We start from the raw sequence: 26,552 nt of genomic DNA, 5'->3' as shown, positions 1-26,552 counted from the left end.
CTCTAACTCTAAGAATGCACAAGCTTCCTTCCTATGTTTAGCTCCAAACTGTCTTCATCTCATCTACTGGTATCACTGGGTAGGATACCTTCTGAGAGTCTTCTCTTTAAAAAAAAAGAAAGAAAGAAAGAAAAAGAACGGAAAAGAAAAGAAAAGAGAAAAGGAAAAGAAAAAGCTGTGAGAACAAATGCATTAGAAATACCAAGAACAAAAAAAAGAAAAAGAAAAAAGAAAAGAAAAGAAATACCAAGAACAGCAGACTCGAGGAATCAAAGTGACTAATTTGCTCTTTGCAGTTGCTGTTTTACTTCCTCTTCTGTTCCCCCTCCACAACTTCCACAACAACCTCTTGAGCCGGAGGAAGGAAATGGGGTAGAAGAGGGCAGAATGGGCAGAAGGCATGCAAAGGCCTGTCCCGCAGCTCAAAGGCATTCAGGTGGGAAGGTGGGAAGAATCTAACAATGGGAACGCAACCCACTTCGGGGTGGGGGATGACTGTGTGTGCTGACTAAGCTTCCTTCCTCTGGCCCCCTTCCCCTTCTCCTCCTTGCAGTATTTAGCTTTCCTGTAGTGAATCAGAGGCTCAGGGCTGGAAAGGAACTCTAAGACAGTTATCGAGTGTGTAATACCTTCCTTCTCTGAGCCTTGATTTCTTTTTTTTTTTTTTTAAAGATTTTATTTATTTATTAGACAGAGAGAGATCACAAGTAGGCAGAGAGGCAGGCAGAGAGAGAGGGGGAGGCAGGCTCCCTGCTAAGCAGAAAGCCCTATGCGGGGCTCAATCCCAGGACCCTGGAATCATGACCCGAGCCAAAAGCAGAGGCTTTAACCCACTGAGCCACCCAGGCGCCCTGAGCCTTGATTTCTGAGCTGCAAATGGGGAGGTGGACAAGACCAGATGATTCATTCCTAAGGTCCATTCCAGAATTCTGACATTCTGTATTATAGAAGCATAACTCACGTGACCCAGTGATTTAGGAAGTTTGTCTACACTTCTGAAATCCCGATGGCAAGAACTCAAAAGGAGACAACCTGGCTCTTCCCTTTGCCCTCACTTGCTCAAGTTTGAAGGAGCCTAAGATTTAGCTGAGAGGCCTGGGTTCCAGTCCCACCTCATACACTTAGTCTAGGGCAAGCCAGCTCAACCCACTAAGCTTCAGTTTCTTTATCCGAAAATATATGGGTAGGTCATTCCTACCAGGAAAACCACCCAGAGCTGCTGGAAGCAGCAGATGGGAAAAAATGAGCTTGTGAGCACTTGTGAGGCATGGAGCCTCACAGGAACATGAGGGTTTGGGATTTAGAGAACCGGAGCTTTTGGGTTGGGATGAGCCAGAGATCCTGCTTACCTGGCCGAAGAGGGTAGCCCTCTCGCTTCTCCACTGTGTATCCCTGAGGAATGTTGTAGAATTCTGGGAGCCCCCCAAACTGCTTCCATATAGTGTAGTAGTTGAGGAAGGTCCTCATGGCATTGTCAATGTCCCCAACGAGGCTCTGTAGGACAAAAATGGTTGTCAAGCCAGCAGCCACCAGGCATAAAAACCCACATACAAAAAAGAACTCACATACCACAACCCACGTACAACTTCCGGGAAGAGACAATAAAGGCTTTGGAGCCACAAAAGCACAAAAGCCTGCAATCAAACCGAGTCACCCATTTATTCATTGTTTGGCCCTCGGCCAGCCACTTAGCTTCTCTGAGCCTCATCTCTCCCATGCAAAACACAAAAACATCGAAGTTACTGTGAGGGACAGAGGTTGTATTCAAAGTCCCTGCTTAGTCCCTGGCTTCTACAGTTTTTAAATAGGTAAGTCAGCTGTCTGGTTCAAAATTCTAAAAATAGGAAAAAGGTTAATTTTACTAAGTCTCACTCCATACCCCAAATGAATCTGTATTCATTTGTAAACATAAATATGTGTGAGACTCTATTATTTTCCCTGACATAAAAGATCACTATTTAAACATACAGTTACGCACTTGCTTTTATTCATTTAACAACTTTCATTAATTTTTCATCTATGTGCATAAAAAGCTGCCTCCCCCTATCTATACAGTTGTGTAGTACTCCACTGCCTGGACCACAGTTTAACTAGTTCCCTATTAACAGCTAGTTGGATTGGTTCCAATGTTTTGCTCTTTGCTAGAACAACCAACAGTGTAGTAAATAACCTTGTACATATGTTACCTCAAACATATGCCAAGTTTACCTGTAAGACAAATGTCCAGAATTAGGATTGCTGGGTCCGAAAGTATATGCATTTGTAATTTTATTAGCTGTTGCTAAGCAGCTAGTAATAGTAACATGAGCTTGCAAGGAAACAGCTTTTTTTTTTTTAAGATTTTTGTTTATTTATTTATTTTTAAAAGATTTTATTTATTTATTTATTTGACAGAGAGACATCACAAGTAGGCAGAGAGGCAGGCAAAGAGAGAGAGAGGAGGAAGCAGGCTTCCCGCTGAGCAGAGAGCCCGATGCGGGACTCGATCCCAGGACCCTGAGATCATGACCTGAGCCGAAGGCAGCGGCTTAACCCACTGAGCCACCCAGGCGCCCCTATTTTATTTATTTAATTGAGGGAGAGAGAGCACAAGAAGGCAGAGCAGCAGGCAGAGGGAGAGAGAGAAGCAGGCTCTCTGCTGAGCAGGGAGTCTGATGCAGGGCTCCATCCCAGGACTTTGGGATCATGACCTGAGCCAAAGGCAGCCACTGAACTGACTGAGCCACCCAGGTGCCCCAGGAAACAGCTTTTTGACCTGACATTTTTGACATCTCCTGTGGGTGCCTCGTGGATAGGGCAAACTTAACATCTCCCCAAGAAAGCTCTCGGTTCCCTCACTTTCCCACAAAGTTGCCTCCTTACTGTCACCTCTCCCTTCTTAGTAAACGGCACTTAGCAAATCGTGGCCATCCTGACCCCTCCCTTCCCCCTACCCCCATATCCATTCTGTCAGCAACTCCCGTCCATTCCATTCTAAACCATCACGGTCTGTCTCTCTGCACCTCCAGCACCGCCGCCCCATCTGGTCACCAGCATCTCACACCGGGATCACTTCCACAGCCCCCTCACTTCTCCCACCACTTTCTTCATGCCCCTCTCTAGTGCTCTCTCCCCATACAGGCAGAGTAACCACCTTCCTACAGACACCAGACCTCAGGGCTTCTCAGGGGTTCGGCGTAAAGTCCAGATACCTCCCCACAGCCCTCAAGGCCTTGCATGACCTGCGCGCTGCTGACTTCCACTGACTGATCTTTCCCTCCCCTGGACTGTGGCCAAATTGCTTTTGTTTCTGATAAACACCCAACTCTTTCCTGTCTCAGGACCTTCACACATGATGTTTCTCCACTTGGAACATCATCCCCTATCTCTGATTCCTGAAATACCAGCTTTAGCATCACATCTCTGAGAGGCCTTACTCCCTCAAGTTTAGGTCCCCCTCCAACATTTTCTCTCAGACTTTCGCTTTGCGTCCTTCACTGCAACGGACTATTTTATGCATTTGTCCGCTCAATTTTTTCTTTTGTGCCTCACACTCTATAAACCGAACAAGGGCAGCGCCTGGAACGCAGCAGGCATTCGGATATTTGTTGAATAAATGAATGAACAAATTGAATGTATCTAAGCCTCCTTTCTTCATCTAGAAAGCAACATTTACTTCAGTGTGCTGTAATAATTCTGTGTCAAGTGTCTGACACAGAAATCATTCTCTTATAAATATTTATCACCTCTGTGTGTCAGTCACACTACAAGGCACTGACAAGATGTTCAATAAATGTCAGTTATTAGTGTTTTTATAGTCTCACAGAGAATGAACCCATGACCCCTGGTCAAGCCAGGAAAAAGTACCACACCAAAGGAGATGAAACGCTTTCCTTCCTTATCACACCCTCTCTTTTATTTTCTTAATTTTTATTTTAGGAAATTTGAAAAATAAAGGTATAAAAAAGTCACTCTTAACCTTACCACACAGATAACATAGTTTTGATATCTACCTTCCTAAATTATATTCTATTCAGAGTTATAGAAATTTTTTTTTAAAACATACAGGAATAAAAATGTAATCACCTCCGCAGTAGAAGCTGTTTACATTTTTGTGTTCTAGTTCATAATGTACCAAAACCAAAATTCTAGAATTGTAATCAGTTTACACATAATATAATGCCTTTGTGTGTATTTTGTTATTATTAAATCTACTTAGAGAATTTTTTAAAAATTTAATTATCACTCCTGGGATGCCTGGGTGGCTCAGTTGGTTAAGCCCAGGTCATGATCCCAGCGTCCTGGGATCGAGTCCCACATCGGGCTCCTTGCTCGGCAGGGAGCCTGCTTCTGCCTCTGCCTGCCATTCTGTCTGCCTGTGCTCGCTCGCTCTCCCTCTCTCTCTCTCTGACAAATAAATAAAAAATCTTTAAAAAACAAAAACAAAAACAAAAAACAGTTGGTTAAAAATTTAATTATCACTCCTAATTTCTCACTATAGTCCAACAGTATGTTTCATTCCTTCACATTTTCTTGATTCTTGCTGCTACCTCTTCATGTAACACGGGAGTTTACATATTAATTTCTTAAAGTTGTATAATGACCCATTCCATTAAAATGTAATTATTCAGGGGTACCTGGGTGGCTCAGTTGGTTGAGCAACTGCCTTCGGCTCGGGTCATGATCCTGGAGTCCTGGAATCAAGTTCCACATTGGGCTCCCTGCTTGGCAGGGAGTCTGCTTCTCCCTCTGACCCTCCCCCCTCTCATGCTCTCTCACTCTTGCTCTCTCTCATTCTCTCTCAAATAAATATATCTTTAAAAAGTTTTTTTTTAATGTAATTATTCATTTGCCCCTCCACTAGTGGGTATTTGGATCACTTCTAGGTTTTCTTTGTCATGAACTTTGTTGCTAGGAATGTCTGTATACGTGATGCATCTTTCCCTCTTGAATTACTTTCTTGGGGAGCAGGCAAGGAAATGGAATTTGGCAGGGTCAAAGGGTGTGATCAGTGATACGGCTGGATTGGACAAGCAGGTTTCCCAAGAGGAATGTAGTCACAAATAGTTTTAAGGCAATAGAGTTCTAGATCCTCTACTTTCCTAAAATGGATCTGCCTGAAAAGATGCTTATAACACAAAGGCAGGCTATCTATTATCACTATTTCCTTCACAGTTATCCTTCTGCCATTTTACCTTCTCCAAAGGGTACCGACCAACAATCCCTACCCATTCTGTGGAACACTGTCCTGGGGAATAAAGACTTCCTGAGCACCAAACCAGGTTTAATTTAAAATACTGGTGTAGAGGGCACCTGGGTGGCTCAGTTGTTAAGTGTCTGCCTTCAGCTCAGGTCATGATCCCAGGGTCTTGGGATCAAGCCCCCCATCAGGCTCCCTGTGGGAAGGCTCAGTGGGAAGCCTGCTTCTCCCTCTCCCACTCCCCCTGCTTGTCTCTCTCTCTCTCTCTGTCAAATAAATAAATAAAATCTTTAAAACAAACAAGACTGGTGCAGGTGTTGAAAAAATGAAATGACTCTAACCACCATGTAACAAATTCTTTTGTGTATCAGATGGTTCCCAATACTCTGCCTTCAAAAAACTGGAAGAGGAACTGGTCAAGTTGTCAGCAGAGGAATCATTAAAAATGATTTCTGATGACAGATTATGACTATTTTCATCATATAAAGAATGAACCATATAATACTGCCATTTTTGTAGCTAAGACAATGAAATACTGGCAGTTTTATATGGATCAATCTATTAAGTCAATGATTACAAAGAACTGAATGATGGGCACCTGGGGGGCTCAGCTGGTTACAAGTCCAACTCTTGATTTTGGCTCAGGTCATGATCTCAGGGTCATGAGATGGAACCCCACAGGCTCTGCACTGGGTGTGGAACCTGCTTAAGATTCTCTCTCCCCCTTGGCCCCTCCTCCTCCCTCCCTGATGCTCAAAAAAAAAAAAAAAAAGATCTGAATGTCATTGCAATAATCAAACTCTTTCCATTCCTATCTACTTATTTATATGCATAAGGCTACTCAGCACTTACAGCTAAAAGAGGAAAACAGGAACAAAACTTTTGATACATAACCATGTCCCACTGTAGCAATATGTGTTGTTCACGCACAAATACAAACTACTTAAAAATTAAAAAGCTCCCAAAATCTCACAAAGTGTATTTCTGATTAAACTGCCTTTATGTTTCATAATTATTTATCAAAAAATGTAAGCTATTAATGTTGCTTTACTCATTTACATACTAATGATAACCAAGTCAAGAAGAAAACAAATTTAATACTCAGAGCTGGTCAGAGGAAATTCTAAAGTATTTTAAATTTCTATGTATACAGAAATTTTATTACAAAGATATAAGAGGGTTTCAATAAAATTTATCTAGCATAAAATATAACAATTAGTATAAAATCTTGTTGGAGGAGGAGAATAAAAATATGAGTTTGAGGAGAAAAAGGTTAAAAACATGCAAGGGATTCCACGGTTCTTCAAAATTCTTTTAGTGGGCATCCAAGCAACAGAATTTGAATATCTTAGAAAAGTTGGACCTATATTTAATATTGTCAACAAGTTTTCTCTGAGCCTGTTTCCCCATCTGTAAAATAAGAAGGCTGACTAAAAGTACATGATGGGGGACTAGTACATGAATTGCAGTATTATCAATTTAATGGAATATTTAAAAAGAAGTTAAATTGAGGGGCGCCTGGGTGGCTCAGTTGGCTAAGCCTCTGCCTTTGGTTCAGGTCGTGATCCCAGAGTCCTGGGATCAAGACCTGCAATGGGCTCCTTGCTCACTGGGTCTGCTTTTCCCTCTGCCCCTCCCTGTTATTCGCGATCACTCTCTCTAATAAATAAAATCTTTAAAAAAAGTAAAACTGACCTATATGTATCAATAAAGAATGATCCCCAAGACATATTCAGTGAAAAGGTACATGATATATTCCTATCCATGTAAAGAAAAAAGGTAAATATGAATTATGCATACGTTTATGCACACAGATTTCTAGAAAGCTATACACAAAACGTAATACAAGCTGGACTGGGGAGGGCGTCTGGGGATGTGTGCTCAAGATTTACTTTTCACTGTATTCCTCTGTGTGCTTTTAAAATTTACCACCATCTACATGATATTACCTTTTCTTAAAATAAAAAAAAGAAACTAGCTTGTAAAAATATTGTGGTATACATAGGGGCCCGTTAGATGGGCTCCAAGATCCCGCCCTCCCAGCTGTGACTCCATCAGATCATGTAATAGAAAATAATAATGATGGCACACAGAGCAGCCCCAGCTGCTTTCATGTCTTTTCTCAGGCCCCCTGTCAAGAAGGAAGAGATTTGACAGAATTGTCCAGTGGAGAAACAGTTGTTGCCAATGGTGGTTACCGACCAGCCTGGAAAGACACTTCCTACTTCATTTTAAATGGTATCACATTTCACAGCACACTGGAAGCTCAGTTCCTGACACCTTAAAGCTCCCTTTGGAAAATTCAGCTTGGCAGAGCCTCAAGTCTGTCTAATTCACTCTAACTCTCTCTTCTGTCTCCAACCCAAGTACTCAAGCAACTAAAATACCTCATTTGACTTACACCAGAATGAATCTGCTTTGATCCTTTCTTAATTAAACTCTTCAGAGTGTAGGGATAAAGGGTACATACCTCAGTATCATAAAGCTATCTATGAAAAACCCACAGCAAATATCATTCTTAATGGGGAAAAACTGAGAGCTTTTCGCCTAAGGCCAGGAACACACCAGGGATGTCCATTATCCCCACTGCTATTCATCATAGTAGTAGGAGTCCTAGCCTCAGCAATCAGACAACAAAAAGAAATAAAAGACATCCAAATCGGCAAAGAAGAAGTCAAACTCTCATTTTTTGCAGATGATATGATACTTTATGTGGAAAACCCAAAAGACTGCACCCCAAAACTTCTAGAACTCATATAGGAATTCAGCAAAGTGTCAGGATATAAAATCAATGCACAAAAATCAGTTGCATTTCTGTACACCAACAAGACAGAAGAAAGAGAAATTAAGGAGTCAATCCCATTTACAATTGTACCCAAAACCATAAGATACGTAGGAATAAATCTAACAGAGAGGTAAAGAATCGGTATTCAGAAAACTATAGAACATTTATGAAAGAAACTGAAGACACAAAAAAAATGGAAAAACATTCCATGCTCATGGATTGGAAGAACAAATATTGTGAAATTGTCTACGCTACCTAGAGCAATCTATGCATTTAATGCAATCCCTATCAAAATATCATCAACTTTTTTCCCCACAAAAATGGAACAAATAATCCTAAAATTTGTATGGAACCAAAAAAGACCCTGAATAGCCAGAGGAATATTGAAAAGAAAAGCAAAGCTGGTGGCATCATAATTCTGGACTTCAAGCTCTATTACAAAGCTGTCATCATCAAGACAGCATGGTACTGGCACAAAAACAGACACATAGATCAATGGAACAGAATGGAGAGCCCAGAAATGGACCCTCAACTCTATGGTCAACTAATCTTTGACAACACAGGACAGAATGTCCAATGGAAAAAAGACAGTCTCTTCAATAAATGGTGTTGGGAAAATTGGACAGCCACATGCATTCATTTCAGAATGAAACTGGACCATTTCCTTATACCACACACAAAAATAGACTCAAAATGGATGAAAGACCTAAACGTGAGAGAGGAATCCATCAAAATCCTTGAGGAGAACACAGGCAGCAACCTCTTCAACCTCAGCCACAGCAACTTCTTCCTAGAAACATCACCAAAGGCAAGGGAAGCAAGGACAAAAATGAACTATTGGGACTTCATCAAGATCAAAAGCTTTTGCACAGCAAAGGAAACAGTCAACAAAACCAAAGGACAACTGACAGAATGGGAGAAGATACTTGCAAATGACATATCAGACAAAGGGCTAGTATACAAAATCTATAAAGAACTTATCACACTCAACACCCAAAGAACAAATAATCCAATCAAGAAATGGGCAGAAGACATAAACAGACATTTCTATAAAGAAGACATCCAAATCAAATGGCGAACAGACACATGGAAAAGTGTTCAACATCACTCACCGTCAGGGAAATACAAATCAAAACCATAATGAGACACCACCTCACACCAGTCAGAAAGGCTGAAATTAACAAGTCAGGAAATGACAGATGTTGGCGAGGATGCGGAGAAAAGGGAACCCTCCTACACTGTGGGTGGGAATGCAAGCTGGTGCAGCCACTCTGGAAAACAGTACGGAGGTTCCTCAAAAAATTGAAAATAGAGCTACCCAACAACCCAGCAATTACACTACTGGGTATTTACCCCAAAAACACAAATGTAGAGCCCTGAAGGGCCACGTGCACCCCCGTGTTTACAGCAGCAATGTCCACAATAGCCAAACTATGGAAAGAACCTAGATGTCCATCAGCAGATGAATGGATAAAGAAGATGTGGTGTAGATGTATGACGCAATATCATGCAGCCATCAAAAACTGAAATCTTGCCATCTGCAACAACATAGATGGAACTGGAGGGTATTATGTTAAGCGAAATAAGTCAATCAGAGAAAGAAAATTATCATATGATCTCACTTGTATGTGCAATTTGAGAAACAAAGCAGAGGATAGTAGGGGAAGAGAGGGAAAAATGAAACCAGAGAGGGAGACAAACAAAAGAGTCTCTTAAGGCTCTTCATCTCAGGAAACAAACTGAGGGTTGCTGGAAGAGAGGGGGTGTGGGAGGGGTAGGGTGGCTGGGTGATGGACACTGGGGAGGGTATGTGCTACAGTAAATGTTTTGCATTGTGTAAGACTGAGGAACCACAGAACTGTACCCCTAAAACAAATAATACATTATATGTTAATAAAAAATAAAACAGAATTAAGTTCCAAAAAAAAGAATGAGCTTGCTTTGTCAGTTTCAGAAAAACAAAATCCACCTCTCTGATCATTCCTACCTGCAGACCAGGCCAGTAGGCCTCTAGGGACTGGAAGACTGGCATGGACACAGTCCCCTTGTACATCTGTACCCACAGGTACCAGTCATCGAAGCGGGTGTAATTCCGAATGGCTGTGTTATATTCTGCAGAGGAGATGCAATAAGACACATCAGTGATCACAAAGATGAAAGGCGGGTCTTGACCCCAGAAGCACGGACTTACACTTTTGAAGACCATATGATGGTGTAGCTTCAAAGCAGACTAGGAAGCAACAAGGCATAGAGAAAAGAGCATGAGTTCTGGAGCCAAACTTCCAGACTCAAATTCCAGCTGTAGATTTACCACTTGCTAGCTGTGACCTTGGGAAAGGTTTTCCTTCTTAAGCCTCAGTCTCAGTATCTCTAAAGTGGGGAGAGTAATGATACACACCTCATGGGATTGTTCATTCATTCATTCACTCAACAACATTCACTGAGCATCTACTAGGTACAGGTACCTACAGGGTAGCAAACAAGACCCCGGGGCCCCGGGGCCCTTACATTCTGGTGGGAACTTGAACTTACACTTCTCTCTAGATTGTAAATCCAGGAAGGGCAGAACTTTGTTTTGCTTACTGCAGAATCCTCCATGCTACAATAGTGCATAATATATACGCACAATAAATTATTATCCAAATGAAGTACCAAATACACATGCAAATTAATCAGACAATCTCAAATAGCACCATAAGGATGAAATGAAATAGTCCACATTGGGTGCTTGCGCGGCGCTAGACAGATCAGTGGTACTAAGTATCTGCTGAATAAATAAATGGTAGCCCTCACAGTAACTATTAGGAGGTGCTCAACAATTCCTCAATTTCATTATTGTTAGTGTCCAAGGGCCTAGAGGATAAAACGCTTTTATTCCACAGGCATTAATCAACCACCTACCTCACGCAAAGCACCGTGGGGGACAGAAAGATGAATACGGCATAGACCCAGCACTCAACTGTTAGCTGTGGACGAAAGCTGACTCTACAAAAGGTACTGAAGGCCCTTAGTTCTAAGGAGGGATCAAGCTGCTTCGTGGGCAAGGTGTCACTGCAGCTGGGCCTTAGAGGGTGAATGGAATTTGGATACATGAAAACAGGGAAAAAACGTGTTCTAGGCAAAGAGAACCCATGTGCAATGGTCAGCAAATAAGAAACCCAGGGCCACACACAGAGAACAGAGCACAGTTCACTGGGATCTTGCAGGAAGGCCTGAAGAGCTACAGCAGGCACTAAGGGGGCAATGTTCAGTCCATCCTGGCTCTGAATGCAGACTCAGGTACTCGGAACAGATGCTGTCAGCACTTGGGGGCAAGGGAAGATTTCTAAGTAAATCACCTGTTCATGGGAAAAATCATGACAAAAGCCTCCCTACCCCACCCTTTTTACCTAGGAACATGGCCATGAGTTTCTTATCCTGAAGCAAAATGGCTCCTTTCACCAGGTACTCGAAGTAGGAGTCCACGCCAGCCCCGATGCCGGAGTCCTGGGCCACCCACTTTCCAGTGAGCACATCGATATGGTTGCCAACCTGGGAGGAAAGAGACACATACACACACACATAGTCTCAAGGGAGGGCTCGAGACCAAACACGGATCTCCCCATACCTGTGACTGGCCAGTCAGAGGCAAGGCAGGCGGCTTGATACTCTCAGAAGACACGCAGGCTATTGGGGTGTGGGGTTGGGAGGCCACAGACTCCTACTGGTATCTGTCTCTGATTTGGGGAACTGCTCCATGTAGTTTTAAGTTCTGGAACTTCCAGCTAAAGGCAAACAGAGCAGACCCTGGGCAAGAGAGAAGGCCCGCGGAAGAGACAGTGCCAGAAGACAGGCCATGGTAAGGGCTGAGAGGATTTAAACTCCACTGTGGTGTTCCAGGGCTGGAGAAAAACCTGCTGGTGTTGGACCTACTAAGGGAGTTACTGTAGGTCTCCACAGTGGCATCTTCTTAAGGGATTTTCAAGGATTCCTCATACAAGTTTCACTTTTCAAGCTTAGAACCAGACTTGCATCAACTGTGTCCCTGCTTGAATCACTTTCAGACAACTCAGTCTTTCCAAGTCATAATGACTCACCAAAAGTATATTAGTACATCAACATTACTGCTCCAGTAACTGAGGATCAGAGAGGGTGAGTGACTCGTCCAGGGTTACAAAGTTTCAGTGTAGCAAGGCCAGGGATCAAACCCAATTCTGACTAAATCTAGTGCCATTTCCTGGATAGCTTTGGCTCAATTACTGTTAGTTTCACCGGATTATTTGATTTAAGAGCTGGAACCAGCCTTAGAGATCTTCTGGCTCAAAGTGTGTTCAATCTCCATGGGTTCACAGGTATTAGAGAAGAAAGGGAAGCTCTGGGGTCAAATAAATTTGGAAAATAGTGAGATAAGCCAAGTTAAATAGATTTACTTACCATAGGATTTCATAACCTTTAACCTATTCATGTTCATTATGACTCTCAAAAAAAAAAAAGACACTACAGTTGGCCCCTGAACAATGTAGGAGGTGGGGTGCTGAACCCCATATAGTCGAAAATCTGTATATTAACTCCTGACTGTCAAAACCTAACCACTAATAGCCTGATCTTGAGTGGAAGCTTTACTGATAACATAAATAGTCAATTAACACATAACTTCGTATATGCATTATGTACTGTATTCTTTTTCTAAATGTATTTTTTTAAAGATTTTATTTATTTATTTGACAGAGATCACAAGCAGGCAGAGAAACAGGCAGAGAGAGAGAGGGAGGCAGGCTCCCTGCCGACCAGAGAGCCCAACACAGGGCTTGATCCCAGGACCCCGGAACCATGATCCGAGTCGAAGGCAGAGGTTTCAACCCACTGAGCCACCCAGGCACCCCTATGTTTTATATTCTTAAAACAAAGTAAGCTAGAGAAAAGAAAGGGAGTGTTATTAAGAAGATCATATAGAAAAAAAAAGAAAAATAAAATAAAAAAGATCATATAGAAGATCATATTGTACTGCATTGTAAAAAAAATCTGTGTCTAAGTGGACCCATGCAGTTCAAAACTCAAGGGTTAACGGTCTACGTAGTATTCTCCAAACTTAACTGACTAGGAATTACTTTTTTCATAGGACAGCTAACCATTCAACATCTCTCAGCACTGCTGTTCCAAGAAACCCAGTTTAACAAACACAAATAGACAGTAAAAATGAGGGCCAGATGGGCTGGCCATCCAACGTCACCATGCGAGTCATGGGCAAGAAGCGTATGACACACTTACTAAAAATCAAGAAGCTCAAGGAGTCAAACCTCAACAGGGCCCCCTCCCTGACAGAGGGTGTGCTCTCTCGTGCCCTCTTGCCCCGTGCCAAAACTTGAACTGGAGGCTTGCTTAACTTTCAGTGTCCTGATGCGAAGTCCTGGGTCACGGCTGAGGTCACCCTAAGTGTCCCTTGGTTGGGCTGCAACTTACTGCTCGAGTCTTACAAGCCGGGGCTATGGTGGCCAACTTGACTCAGACAGAAAGGGTGGCAGCTGACCTACCAGCCCAATATCCGACCGGCTCTCCCAGAGGCGCATGAGGGCCACTCTGGCCACATCTTCAAACACGGGGTCACCAGTGAGGCTGCTCAGGGTGGCAAATTCCACAATGAAGGTCCCAATGCCTGCCGTACAGGTGACAGGGGTTTCTCCCGGGTTCACACCATGAAGCAGGTTCACCGTTCCATACGGCATTCCAGTGGGGGTCTGAAATGCTGAATAATCACAAAATAATGATCTCAGACAGGAGTGGGGACATAGGGATGTTCAACACACAGGCCCAAACCCGAGGCCTCAGCCGGCACTTCCCTCTCTATCTCCTGAGTGATCTGTTAAGAGATGAAGACAGAGAGGGATAGAGGTCATGACTACAGGCCCTTGGTGACCACCTAACCCAGATGCTGTCAAGCAATGATCAGTGGGGCCGTCGGGCTCTTGCCCATGATGAGGAGGAAAGCAGTAGGCTGTGCTCCAGGCTGCCATGTCCAGGCAGGCCTACTCTGGCTACAGCAGCTCCATTTTTAAGTATTTTACATGATGCCTTAGAGGCAGGCAGGAAACGTAGTGGGAGGAATGTAGGGTTTAAGCCATAGGAAGCGGCTGGGCTTGTGGCACCCTAAAGAGCGTGCGCCACGAGAAGCCCTTCATACGCTTCTCTCTTTTTGAGTTTACTGAGATACAACTGACGTACAGCACAAAGACCTGACTTACCTATACAGTGAGAGGATGAACAGGCAGAAAGTTAACATGCATCAACTCATACAGATACAAAAAGAAAACATTGGTTTTTTTTCCCTTATGATGAGAGGTTTTAGGATCTACTCTCTTAGCAACTTTCAAACATATCGTATAGCAGTGTGAGCTATGGTCATCACGTTGTACATGACAGCCCCAGCACTTACGGAGAACTGGAAGCTGGTATCTTTGACCACCTTTGTCCGATTCCCCTCATATGCTTTTCCAGACACAGTATGACCACATGAAACCTACCTGCAGACCCAAAGCAGTCCCAGAGGAGGCAGTTTGAGATCCCTGCTTTAAACAGCTTAGGGGGGAAACTATTACAATTTTTTAAAAAAGGATATAAATTGCTTAACTACTGATGTGGTTCAACCCTCAATTTATAGATAGGAAAAGTCATGTCTGTAAGGAAGTGACACAAAGGTCATAGAGAGGGAGCCAAACAGAGCTGGGATGAGAATGCCCACCTCGTGCCCACTCTGTTATGCTCTGCCCCTCCCACCCCTGTGTCTTCTGATTCAGGGCAAGGAGCTAGATAAACAGCCAGAGGCAGAGATTTCCTCTCTAGGCCAAAGGTCAAATAACCCCAGAGCAGCCCTTGCGTCACCGAACTGTGAACAAAGTTATCAAAACTTCCAAGAACCGCAAGGCCCAGCGACTTCATGATGAGTGGCAGACTTGTGTGTGGCAGGCCCAAGTGGCAAGCGAGGAGAACGGAAGTCACAACCTCGGGGCGCAAAGAAGTATTTCAGAAAAGTCAGGCAGTGTTCAAAAGGGGGGGGGGTCACAAAATCCTCTTCACCTGAATGGCAGATCGGTGGGGGCTTGCTCCAATATGGACTTTCCAGCCTGTGTATTTCTCAATACAAACTGGTTTTTAATGACCGAAAAAGAAAGGAGGGGGAAGCAGCCGAGCAGTGTGCCGTACCCATGAATCACACGGGATATGATGTTTTTAAGGAGACACTGAGGTTACGAGCCGTAAGGGATGAGCGCATCTGAACCAGCCCCTCACTTTCCTCTGCTCTTCTCCAGAAAGGGAGAACTGTGGTGGCCAAGAGGTTGGTGAACGCCTCGGGTGATGTGTTTGGGTGTGAACAGCCCCAGAGTCCCCACCACGCCCCGAACAGAACACAGTGTCCAGCTGGTGCGGCCATGCTCGGCTACTGCACCGCCAGGCAAATACACCGAGGCTTGGCCTGCAGCCCCGGACACAGCTGAGCTACAAACAAGTCCCCTGTGTTTCAGCGGTGTGTTCAGCGGTTCTCCAAGCACTTTCTCCTTTCTGACCTCGTTTTCAGCCTCTCAAAAAGCCAATGCGGCAAGCAAGCAGGGATTATGATTCCCTTTTGAGAGACAAGGAAACTGAACCAGGGAGAGAAGAGTGGCTTGGTCAAGACATTGGCTAGTCCAGAACCAGGGGCTCCTAATGCACTGATCGAGGCTCTTCTCTGGAATCCCTTTATTCCAGCAGAGTGTGGGGCAGGGAGGAGGCCAAAGGGCTCGCTCAAGTAAGAGAGCCTTCCACCCACCAGGCTGGCTTTCAGTGCCACCCTGGGAAGAGTCATGAGGTCAGCTCATCTGTCCTGGGCCAGGGTCCCAGCAGGCCCTTAAAATGCCCAGAACTCTGCTGATTTCCATGGTGGGGGTCCAGAGGCAGAGACAGCAAGGGTTTGGGTGAGAAACAGCAGAAAATAACTCAGCATCACCACCCTGGTCTCCAGCAAGAGTAGCAGGACCTACTGGACTTCCTGTACCCCATGTTTTACCTGGGAGGAGTTTTCGGGCCGCCTCTTCAGCCATCCTCAGGAGAGGCCCAGAGCAGGGCCAGCCAGCCTCCACTTCCACCCCAGCCTTCTTTGACAACAGGTGAGCCGACAGAAGTCCTCCTACCACTACAGAGAGCACGAAATACAAGTGTCAGAGTCCCAAAGACCAGTCTTTCCCTTGCGTAAATGAAACCTACATACTCTCTTGGGTGGCTGCCGGGAAGAGGCTAGAGCCACCTAGTGAAAGAATCCCTTAATCCTACATACTGGTACACTGGTAAGCTTACAAAGTTTTTTGCTCTTTGTGGGTGGATCCCCCAAACAATGACTATCACTTATTTTTAGTCCCTATTGTATACCAAGCTCTAGGTATTACTGTCCCCTCTTTAAGTGAAGATATTGAGGTTCAGAGAGGTAATGTGACCTGCCCTGGGTCATTATCTAGCAAATGGTAGGGCCAGGTCTGTCTCACTCCAAAACCCATGCTCATTTCACTTGGTTACTCTATCTCCCAATCCCTGCCCCTGCCCCCGAGACCTGGACGGGCATGGTGGGGGCAGAGTAGCTATTACCTTCATTGCATTTAATTCATCCATTTGAATTTCTGACACAATATTTAGGACTTATAAAAAGACATAAATATGGGGTGCCTGGGTGGCTCAGTCTGTTAAAAGGCTGCCTTTGGCTCAGGTCTTGATCCCAGGGTCCTGGGATCGAGCCCCATGTTGGGTTCCTTGCTTGTTGGGGAGCCTGCTTCTCCCTCTACCTCTGCGTGCCTGCAGCTTCCCTTGCTTATGCTTTCTCTCTCATTCTCTCTGTGTCCAAAAATAAATAAATAAATAAATAAATAAATAAATAAATCTTAAAAAATAAAACATAAAAAGACATAAGTATTCTGTATCTGGAAATATGACTAAATAGATATCCTGAATGGCCTCTCTTTGGAAAAGAATTGGTGACCTTGAGCTTCAGTTTCCCCTTCCTCCAGTCAGAGCAGGAATAAGAAACAAAGGCAGAACGTACTGAAAGTGGGAAGTCTGATAAAAGATACCACCATAGGGGTGCCTGGGTGGCTCAGTCGTTAAGCATCTGCCTTTGGCTCAGGTTATGATCCCAGGGTCCTAGGATCAAGCCCCAAGTCAGGGTCCCGCTCAGCAAGGAGCCTGCTTCTCCCTCTCCCTCTGAGAGGCCACTGAGGCGACCCCCATGTAACAATGATTATTGAAATTGGGTGAAGGGTAGCTCTAGCTCATTATATTATTTTCTCTATTTTTATATATTTTTGAAAACTTTCATAATAAAAAGTTTTTAAAAGGAGGGGACAATGAGCATAAATAAAACCAACCACGTGCAAAATAATAACAATGAGACTGACAGATTACTTCTTAACAATGACAATGAAATGAGAAGACAATTGAAAGGCTTCTTCCATGTGCTAAATCCCATCAATTTAGAAAAATCCCATCAATTTAGACCATATGTCCTGCAAAATTATTCCGCAAAGACCCAAGAAAGGCAATGAGATAAAGACATATCATACTAACAAAAGCTGAGAAAATCTGCCAAGAGGGGCACCTGGGTGGCTCAGTGGGTTAAGCCTCTGCCTTCAGCTCAGGTCATGATTTCAGGGTCCTGGGATTGAGCCCCGCATTGGGCTCTCTGCTCAGCAGGGTGCCTGCTTCCCCCCCTTCTCTCTCTGCCTGCCTCTACCTACTTGTGATCTCCATCTGTCAAATAAATAAATAAAATCTTTAAAGAAAAAAAAAGAAAATCTGCCAAGAACACATCTGCAATAGAGGACATTCTAAAGGAAGTGCTTCAGATAGAAGGAAAGGGATCACAGATGTAAAGTCTGAGACATAGGAAGGAAAGATGGTCAAAGAAGTGGTAGATATGGGGTGCCTGGGTTGCCTAGCCATTAAGCATCTGCCTTCAGCTCAGGTCATGATCCCAGGGTTCTGGGATCGATCCCCACATTGTGCTCTCTGCTCAGCGGAAAGCCTGCTTCTCCCTCTCCCACTCCCCTGCTTGTGTTCCCTTTCTTGCTCTGTCTCTCTCTGTCAAATAAATAAATAAAAATCTTTTTTTAAAAAGTATTTAAAAAAAGAAATGGTAAATATTAGTAACTCTAAAACCTCAACTGTACAGAACAGCAATCATGTATGGAGGGCTTAAAACAAAAAAACAAAAATGCAAACTACAGCATACAGGTCAGGATATCCTCAGAGCCAGGCTTTGTATTGTTCAGGTGAATAAAGATTCTCATAAACTCTAGACTTTTGTTATGTCATGTTAAATGTTCAGGAAAACTATTTAAAAAGCTAGATACTGAGCATGATTTCTACATTAATAAAAAGGGGATGGAATAAGGGGAAAAAAATCAATCTGAAGAACATAGAGAAGATGGGACAAATAGCACAAAATAATACCACAGAAACTAATGCAAATACCTAAGTAATTATAGTAAACGTAAATGGATTAAATGCTTCAGTTAAAAGAAAAGATTGTCAGAATGGATAAACAAAATATAATATGTAATTTATAAAAGATCTATCTGATCATAAAAATACAGAAAGATTGAAAGTAAACAAGTAGAAAAAGATCCTGGTCGAATGCCAACCAAAAGAAAACTGGTATAATAATATTCATATCAGCAATAAAAGTCTAACAGACTCATAAATCACAAATGATAAATTAGACTCACAAGCTGTGAACACAGCACAGTGAGCATGGCCTCCAACTCAGGTCTGATCCCTCAGCCAGATTTTGTATCGTGCTGTCCCTCTGCTCCCTAATCTTTCCAAAAACGTTATCACATACCCGCAATACAAGTTTCATTGCAAAACACATACAAAATAAGGGGAAGAAATATAACTTGGCCTCCAGAAGTGACAGTTTGTTAAGCCACTGGTGGTCTAAGGGTTCACTGAAAGTAAGGGTTATACTAGCTTCATAAGAATCACTGGAAACCTGATAAAAATATCGATGCTAGGACCCAACTCAGAAATCCCCATTCATTAGGTTTAGAGTGGAACCTAAACATTGAACTTTTTTAAAGGTCCCAAGTGGTTTTGATGCATAGCCAGCTTTGGAAACTAATGCTCAAGACTTGCACCGTATAATGCAGTAAATCATGAACCACATGCCACTATTTTTTTTTTTAGATTTATTTATTTATTTTAGTGGTGAGGGGCAGAGGGAGTGTCTCAAGCAGACCACTCTGAACACGGAGCTTGACGCAGGGCTCAATCTCTTGACCCTGAGATCATGACCTGAGCTGAAACCAAGAGTCGGACACTTTTTTTTTATTAACATAATGTGATATTAGCCCCAGGGGTACAGGTCTGTGAATCACCAGATTTAACACTTCACAGCATTCACCATAGCACATACCTTCCCCAATGTCCATAACCCAACCACCATAGATAGCACATACCTTCCCCATGTCCATAACCCTACCTGCCCCCCCGGCAACCCTCAGTTTGTTTTGTGAGATTAAGAGTCTCTTATGGTTTGTCTCCCTCCCAATCTCATCTTGTTTCATTTACAAGAGTTGGACACTTAACCGACTGTGCCACCCAAGTGCCCCCCCATATGTCACTATTCAAATTTAAATTTGTTAAAAATTAAATGAAATTAAAAATTCAATTCCTCAGTTGCAGTAGACACATTTCAAATGTTCGAAAGCCATGTGTGATTAGTGGACACAACACTGGACAACATAGATACAGAATATTTCCATCATCATAGAAAGTTCTATTGGATAGCCCTTCTTAGAAAATAAGATCCAAGAAGGCAAGGGTTACATCCTTCTTACTCATGGCTGGCTGTAAGCCTAGCGTCAAATACAGGAATCGCTCTGGCACAATTTTTTCCAGTCTTTTCTCTGTCCCTTGCTCATGTCTAAAACTGATGGGGGAATCCTGAGACCTCCACACCCCATCCTCTGCGGGGAAGATCTCTGTCTGTCACTGGTCTGGGCCAAGTGCTCTGGCAAGGCTGACCCTTGTGATCCTATATACTAACTCCTGGTTTACACAGAGGCAAAACTCCACACTCTCTTTTCTTCCAAAGGTTCTAGAAGGCAGCCCTCACCTCGGATGTTGGTTTCAAAGACGGAGGCATTCACATCAATATCAAAGTCTACGTTGTCTTGGAGCACTTCAACCACTCTTTGGAATTCTGAAACATTCCCCAAAATCTGGAAGAGAAGACAGACTTGACAGTGAGGCTCTCTCAGGCTTGAAGGCCCTGAAGACATTGGATCAAGAGTCTGGGATCCTACACTCGTGTGGCCTTCACTTATTCAACTTAAGACCTCCAGTTTCTGTTCTAGGACTGGTGACAGGAGAAGGAAACACTGAGATCTAGAAATCACCCAATATCAGGAGACAGGTTAAGTAAATTCTTAGGGACCACTTAAAGAGTCACTATGTACCCACTTAAAGGAAACAATAAAGACTGTAGACTGTGTGAGGAAAAACTAGTTTGACATTTGCAGTGGGTATCTGTTATTTTTAAACTTCTCTGATCACCTTCATCTTTGTGGGAAACACTGCAGACTGGTTGGTCCAATACTGATTTCCAATCTCCTTTACTCTGGTAGTCTCCACTATAGAGGACAGAAAACCAGATACTCGCTTTCTCCACCTCCTTTGCTGCTAGAGGTGACCATGTTATCTAGCCAATGCTAAGCCTTGAGAAGTCTAGTGAAGGTACATCTGGGAAAGCTTTGGTTTTCCTAATAAAATTCGGTTTTCCTAATAAAAAGGGACACTGCTTACTCTTCTTTCTGCCTTGAAAACAGACTTGATTTCTGGAGCTGTAGCAGCCATTTTAGACCCTGAGGTACTAATCATGAAAATGAAAGCCAATACACTAATGATGGTAGAATGGAAACATACAAAGAGCCTGGGTCTCTGATGGCACAGGGACAGCCAACCCCAGCTAGAAATTACCTCCAGACTTCCTCTCACTTGAGAATATTAACCTTCTTCATTTAAACTATCAGCCAAATGCAATTCTGATACCTTTTACTCTGATAGTAGTACCCTAATTCTTTCTCGAGGAATCACTCTTCTTCTACAGCTGTTCCTGCAGTTTGGAAGAGGCTGACCCCATCCCCTCAGCTGCAATAATGCATGCTTGATGTGGAGCACTGTACTGTATCCCTTGGCCAGTGACTGGTTCAGGAATAAGTGGGTGACCCAAGCCAAATCAATGAGACTCAGTTCCTGGTATTAATGCATAAGGGCTGATTCTTCCCATATGCACTGAGTGGGAAATTAATCTGGAGATACTCTTGGCTACTCTGCCCAGCATACGGAGAGCCCAAGAACACAGCTAACAAAGGAAGCAGAGATAAAAGAAGGACTCAGGAAGACATTGTTCATATGCCTGGATCCAGCTAAGTCTGACGCCAGGCTTTATCTGGACTTTTTACTTATCTGACTCAGTAAATTCCCTTCTTGTCTCTTATCAGTTTGAACTGGGTCTCTTTTCACCTGGAACCAAAACAATTCTGATTATCTCAAGCTTCTCAGTGATGTGGACTCATATTTTCTTTTCTTTTTTAAGATTTTATTTATTTATTTGAGAGAGAGCGAGCGAGCATGAGCAGAGGGAGAGGCAAAAGCAGGCATTCCACTGAGCAGGGAGCCCAATGCAGGGCACAATCCCAGGAACCCAAAATCATGACCTGAGCCAGAGGCAGACACTTAACCAACTGAGCCACCCAGGTGCCCCTCAACCTACGTTTGTCACTGTTCGTCTTCATGTAACCTATCCTCACCTACTTCAGGAAAACCATACCTGCTATGCCTCCATTCTTTGCCTTGAGACATGCTGTGCCCTCTGCCAGAAAATTCTCCATCATGTGTCTTCCCATTTCCAAATCCGACCTGGCTTTGATTGTCTGGATGTCACTTCCTAGGAAGGAAGCCTCTGATCCCTCCAGCTAAAATGAACCTCTTTGTCCTTTAAAGACTCCAGTAACTTTGCCCACAACTCTTACAGCATCTGTTTCTTTCCACGTTAAGAGAGACCTTTGTCTGGGAAGGAGCTTCATTCATCCCTGCCTTCCCCCAGGGTGCCAAGCACGGCCCATGCAGCAAGTACTCCACAAAGGCTTACGGAACCATTACACGACTCTCCTTCCACAATGCAGGTAGTGATCTTCTCAAAATCCCAGCACTTCGCACCCTCTACTCAAGCGTTTCAGCGGCTTTCCATTCCTCTCAAATTAGAAATCAAAATCCTTAACATAGTGAACAAGGGCTTCCATCATCCTGGTCCCCAACCAGGCTTCTAGCTCCACTCTGCTTCCTGCATTTCCTTCTCCGCATCCCAGACATACTGGCCCTCCTCCAATTTCCTGCATCTGCCTCGCTTTCTCCTGCCCCGAGGCCCTAGCCCACGCCTGCTGTTCGCTCTGCCTGGACCACTACGAGCTCCCCCACTTCCTTAGTCAACACTGGCTTCTCCTTCAGATCCCAACTTGAAGTGTCATTTCACTGCCTTAGGGAAGTCCTCCCTGACCTCCTCAGTCTAGGTCCATTTCTGTTACATGACCACTCACAGAACCATGTTCCCCTCCCTCGGAGCACTCATCTTGATTTGTAATTCTTTGTCCTTTAAGATTAGTTTTTGATTCCCCATCTCCCTTACTGAAGTCGTAAGGCCACGAAAGCAGGGACCATGTCTTTTTAAACTTATCACTGTTAACTCCACAGCTTAGCACTGTGCTTGGCATACAGGGAACCCCCAGTATTTGATGAGTGGACAAGTACATACAAGTTAACATTAAGGGGAAAAAGGCAAAATTACATCTACAAGGTGATCACATTCAGGTCAATGTTATTAATATATAAAAATGAGGGGCGCCTGGGTGGCTCAGTGGGTTATGCCTCTGCCTTTGCCTCAGGTCATGATCTCAGGGTCCTGGGATTGAGCCCTACATCGGGCTTTCTGCTCGGCGGGGAGCCTGCTTCCCCCTCTCCCTCTGCCTGCTTCTCTGCCTACTTGTGATCTCTCTCTGTCAAATAAATAAATAAAATCTTTTTTTAAAAAAATGAGAAGACGTGACAGAAAACCAGAAATAGTGAAGTAGGGAGAAAGTTGTTCAATCCTCTCCTGTGACCTTTTTAAGGAGGACAAATAAGACTCGGAGTCATTCAGAGTTAAGCTCAAGTCCTAGTCCCACCATTTCATAGCCTTGGACCCTGGCCAACCCTTTTTACCTTCCTAAGCATCAGATTTCCCCACACTAAGAAGCGGTAAAGGTACATATCTCATGGGGTTGTTGGAAGGATTAAATAAAGTAACACATACAAAATGCTTCGCACAAGCCCTACACACAACACATGAACTCGTTATTGCCACTATTTTTTTTTTTTATCACCGAACATGGCCAGTTAGAATGTAAGCCTCTGAAAACAAGGAGGGTCTCAAAGTCTCTGCCTCATCCAGTTATACAGGCCTATCCCAGTGCTGTGTTCACAAGTCCTCTATAAACGTCTGCTGAATCAATGACTCTGAACACGTTTGGAATTCATCCTTTTCCTCTATCTAGCTGGACAACCAAAACCTGATGGCTCAGAATCTGGAGATGAAAATAAAAGGCCTAAGTGAAGAATTCGTTTTTCACCCACAGTCAAGCTGCCAAAAGAGGAAGGATCTCGGTTACACAACAGTGGTGCAGAAAAGCAACTGTCAAGACACTTACCAGCAAAGTATCCAGGGCATCAATTAGCGTCAGAGAAAAACTGTAAAAGGACAGAAATCCCAGCTGCTTAGTAAGAAAATCAAATGCAAGATAGTAAGGCTGCCCCAGATCAGATACCCCCAAAACCAGTAAGTGAGGCACAGCAACGCCTCTGCCTGTCCCAGCTTCCAGTCACAACAGAGAAGCCAGAGTGAAAATTGCCAAGAAGCTCTGACCCATTTAATGCACCTGGGAGGATGGGCTGATACGGCTCAGCTGTGGTTAACCACAGCCTCTATATGCACTGGCATTCTTCTCTGCCATAGGGAGGCAGTATAAGATTCTAGCGAAGGGCATAGGCTTTTCCCCATCTAGGAATTTATCTCAATGTGTACAAAGCTGTATGTTTGAGAATGCAGATCCAGTAACGTGGAGAAGAGCAAAAAGCTAGAAACAACCCAAACATACACCAATTGGAAGAATAATTATCTAAATTGCAATACATTTGAATTGTCCAAAACTATGAAGTTGTCAGAAAAGACTGTTATCAGGAGTTCTATGGATTAATGTTAAAATATTCAAATCATATAGTTCAATGGAAAAGACAAGGAATAGAATAGGCAGTGAGAGGTATGTTTCCATCTGCATTTTCGAAGAGAGACATATAGACAGAAGGCAGATTAGCAATTGTTTGGGCCAGTAGTGGAGGAGGGATCCACTTGAATTTCCTATATAAGGGAACTTTTTAGCATGACAGAAATGTACTCTATCTTGACTATGATAATGGTTACTATATGCTTTAAATGGGTTCATCTTATTATATATAAGTTATGCCTTTCAAAAGCTGATTTAAAAAGACACATATACATACTTATATGATGGTATAAACTGAAAATATTTTGGGGAGGATGTACATGAAAGTCAACAGTGGTCGGAGTTCTAGGGTAAGGGAGATACTGACTTTATTATATATGATTTGGTACTGCTTGGATTTGCCATTTGCTTACTTTTCTTTTTTTGTCATCTAAAAAAAGAAAACCAGCACAAATTTTGTTGAGTTAATGTCTCCCGTGCTTAGCATACTCATTTGTCAAATGGAGAAAGCAGCACTTAATTCTTAAGGGTGTTAAGAGAATTACATGAGGGGCGCCTGGGTGGCTCAGTGGGTTAAAGCCTCTGCCTTCGGCTCAGGTCATGATCCTGGGGTCCTGGGATTGAGTCCCGCTTCGGGCTCTCTGCTCAGCAGGGAGCCTGCTTCCCTTCCTCTCTCTCTGCCTGCCTCTCTGCCTACTTGTTCTCTCTCTCTCTCTCTGTCAAATAAATAAATAAATAAATCTTTAAAACCAAAAAAAAACAAAAAACAAAACAAAACAAAAAAGAGAATTACATGAGAAGACACAAGTAAAATGCTTAGCACAGTGTTTAATCAATGTCAGCCTCAGCGAAATGCAAGGATTCTTCACTCACTCAGCAAGGAACAAGACAGAGAATTCCATCTCATAAATTTTTATTCTAGTGGAAGTGAGAAAGACAAACTAGCAGACAAGTGAAAATGATAGTATCAGAGAGTGAGAAGTACTACTAAATAAAAAAATAAATAAATAGGGTGATTTAGGAGAGTGACCTGTAGGGGGTGGGTAGTTAAGGGAGCTGATCCTGAGGTGACATTTTGAGCTGAAATCTCAAGAAGCAGTCACTAATGAGAGTGTGTTTCAGTTACTAACAACAAATGCTCTGAAGTTGCGAGTTTGGAAGAGCTATACCCCCTCCTGGACATATTGGCCCAATCATAAAATGAAGGGGTTGGGTCTTCTGACTTCTTGGAGTCCTTCCTCTACAGCCTAGGACTCCAGAAATCTGTCCATTTGTCCAAGTCCCCACTGCGGGTGCCTGTTACTGTCGTGGCTGGAGCCCAGAGGTCCAGTCCACCAAGCTAAGTCAGGCTTTTTTACACGGTGGGATCCAACTTTCCAGGAGACTGGGTGGATCCCGGTGGTGCGGGCCTGAATTGGAGGGAACTTGGCCTCACCCTCGCTAGGAGCTTTTTTTGGAACTGGTGAGGAGACCGTGAAGCCACCAGCGCCAGCAGACCCTCCCCCAGGACTGGACTGCCACACCCAAGCCGCCCCCCTTGCTCCTTCACTCCCACTACCTGCCCCAGGTGTCGTGCCCGTCACAGGTGAGAGGTCGCAGCTCGTCGTAGGGAAAGGCATTCTCCAGGTAGCTGTCGTAGGCGTGGTAGAACATGGCCTTGACTCGCTCCCTGGTGCGCGGTACAAGAAATTAAGTCAGGGGGCCACAAAACGAAACGAGGCAGGGAAAAGGACAAGAAATAGGGCGGAAAGTGGGGAATCACCACCTGAGCCCAGTGGCGGGATCCGAGCAGGTCAGGGTGGCGAGTCCTGGGACCAAGGGAAAGGAAAGGGACCGGGTCTGCGCTTCCCCTTCCCCAACTAAGGAAGGGCTAGGAGCCTGACCCCCTTCACCTGTAGTGAGCGGGGTCGGGCGCGGTGCCACCCGGGCCTGGCGCACCATGGTGCAGGGGCAGCAGCACGCACAGGAGGCCGAGCGGGATCAGCAGCCGGAAAGGCATAGAGCTCGTGTCCTGTCAGCGAGGCCGCCGCAGCAGCAGTCACCGCCACCCGCTCATCCTGCGAGCCTCTCTGCTGGTTGTTCCGGGAATCCGCGCCCCTGCGCCTGCGCGCTGATGAATCAGTTACCCACTTCCGGACTACAAGTCCCAGAATATAATGCGAGTTGGAATCCAGGCAAGAGCATCTTGGGACATACAGTCCCTGAAGTGGAAATGAACGTGGCTGAAAAACTGTGGCTACTACGGATACTATAATTAACTAATGTTTTAGTAACA

At 44.0% G+C, this 26,552-nt stretch overlaps 1 protein-coding gene across 2 annotated transcripts in view; it reads right to left on the bottom strand.

The window, feature by feature from the left end:
- Positions 1-26,346, bottom strand: part of LOC122916130 (ER degradation-enhancing alpha-mannosidase-like protein 2) — a 30,540-nt gene extending 4,194 nt beyond the window's left edge. Inside the window, exons 1-9 of one of the 2 annotated variants that reach the window (XM_044263173.1) lie at positions 26,170-26,346; positions 25,836-25,946; positions 23,705-23,744; positions 20,077-20,182; positions 15,982-16,107; positions 13,475-13,686; positions 11,354-11,495; positions 9,952-10,076; positions 1,350-1,494 (exon numbers count right to left, since the gene is read on the bottom strand). In XM_044263173.1, the coding sequence (XP_044119108.1) occupies positions 1,350-1,494; positions 9,952-10,076; positions 11,354-11,495; positions 13,475-13,686; positions 15,982-16,107; positions 20,077-20,182; positions 23,705-23,744; positions 25,836-25,946; positions 26,170-26,276 (1,114 nt within the window). In that variant the 5' untranslated portion in view covers positions 26,277-26,346. Of the gene's footprint in view, positions 1-1,349; positions 1,495-9,951; positions 10,077-11,353; positions 11,496-13,474; positions 13,687-15,981; positions 16,108-20,076; positions 20,183-23,704; positions 23,745-25,835; positions 25,947-26,042; positions 26,129-26,169 lie in introns of those variants that run through there. The other variant, XM_044263174.1, reaches the window with a different exon arrangement.
- Positions 26,347-26,552: the final 206 nt, after the last annotated feature.

The sequence above is a fragment of the Neovison vison genome, chromosome 8 (assembly GCF_020171115.1).
Source record: "Neovison vison isolate M4711 chromosome 8, ASM_NN_V1, whole genome shotgun sequence".
Classification (NCBI taxonomy): domain Eukaryota; kingdom Metazoa; phylum Chordata; class Mammalia; order Carnivora; family Mustelidae; genus Neogale; species Neogale vison.
This window is presented reverse-complemented; position numbering and strand designations above follow the sequence as displayed.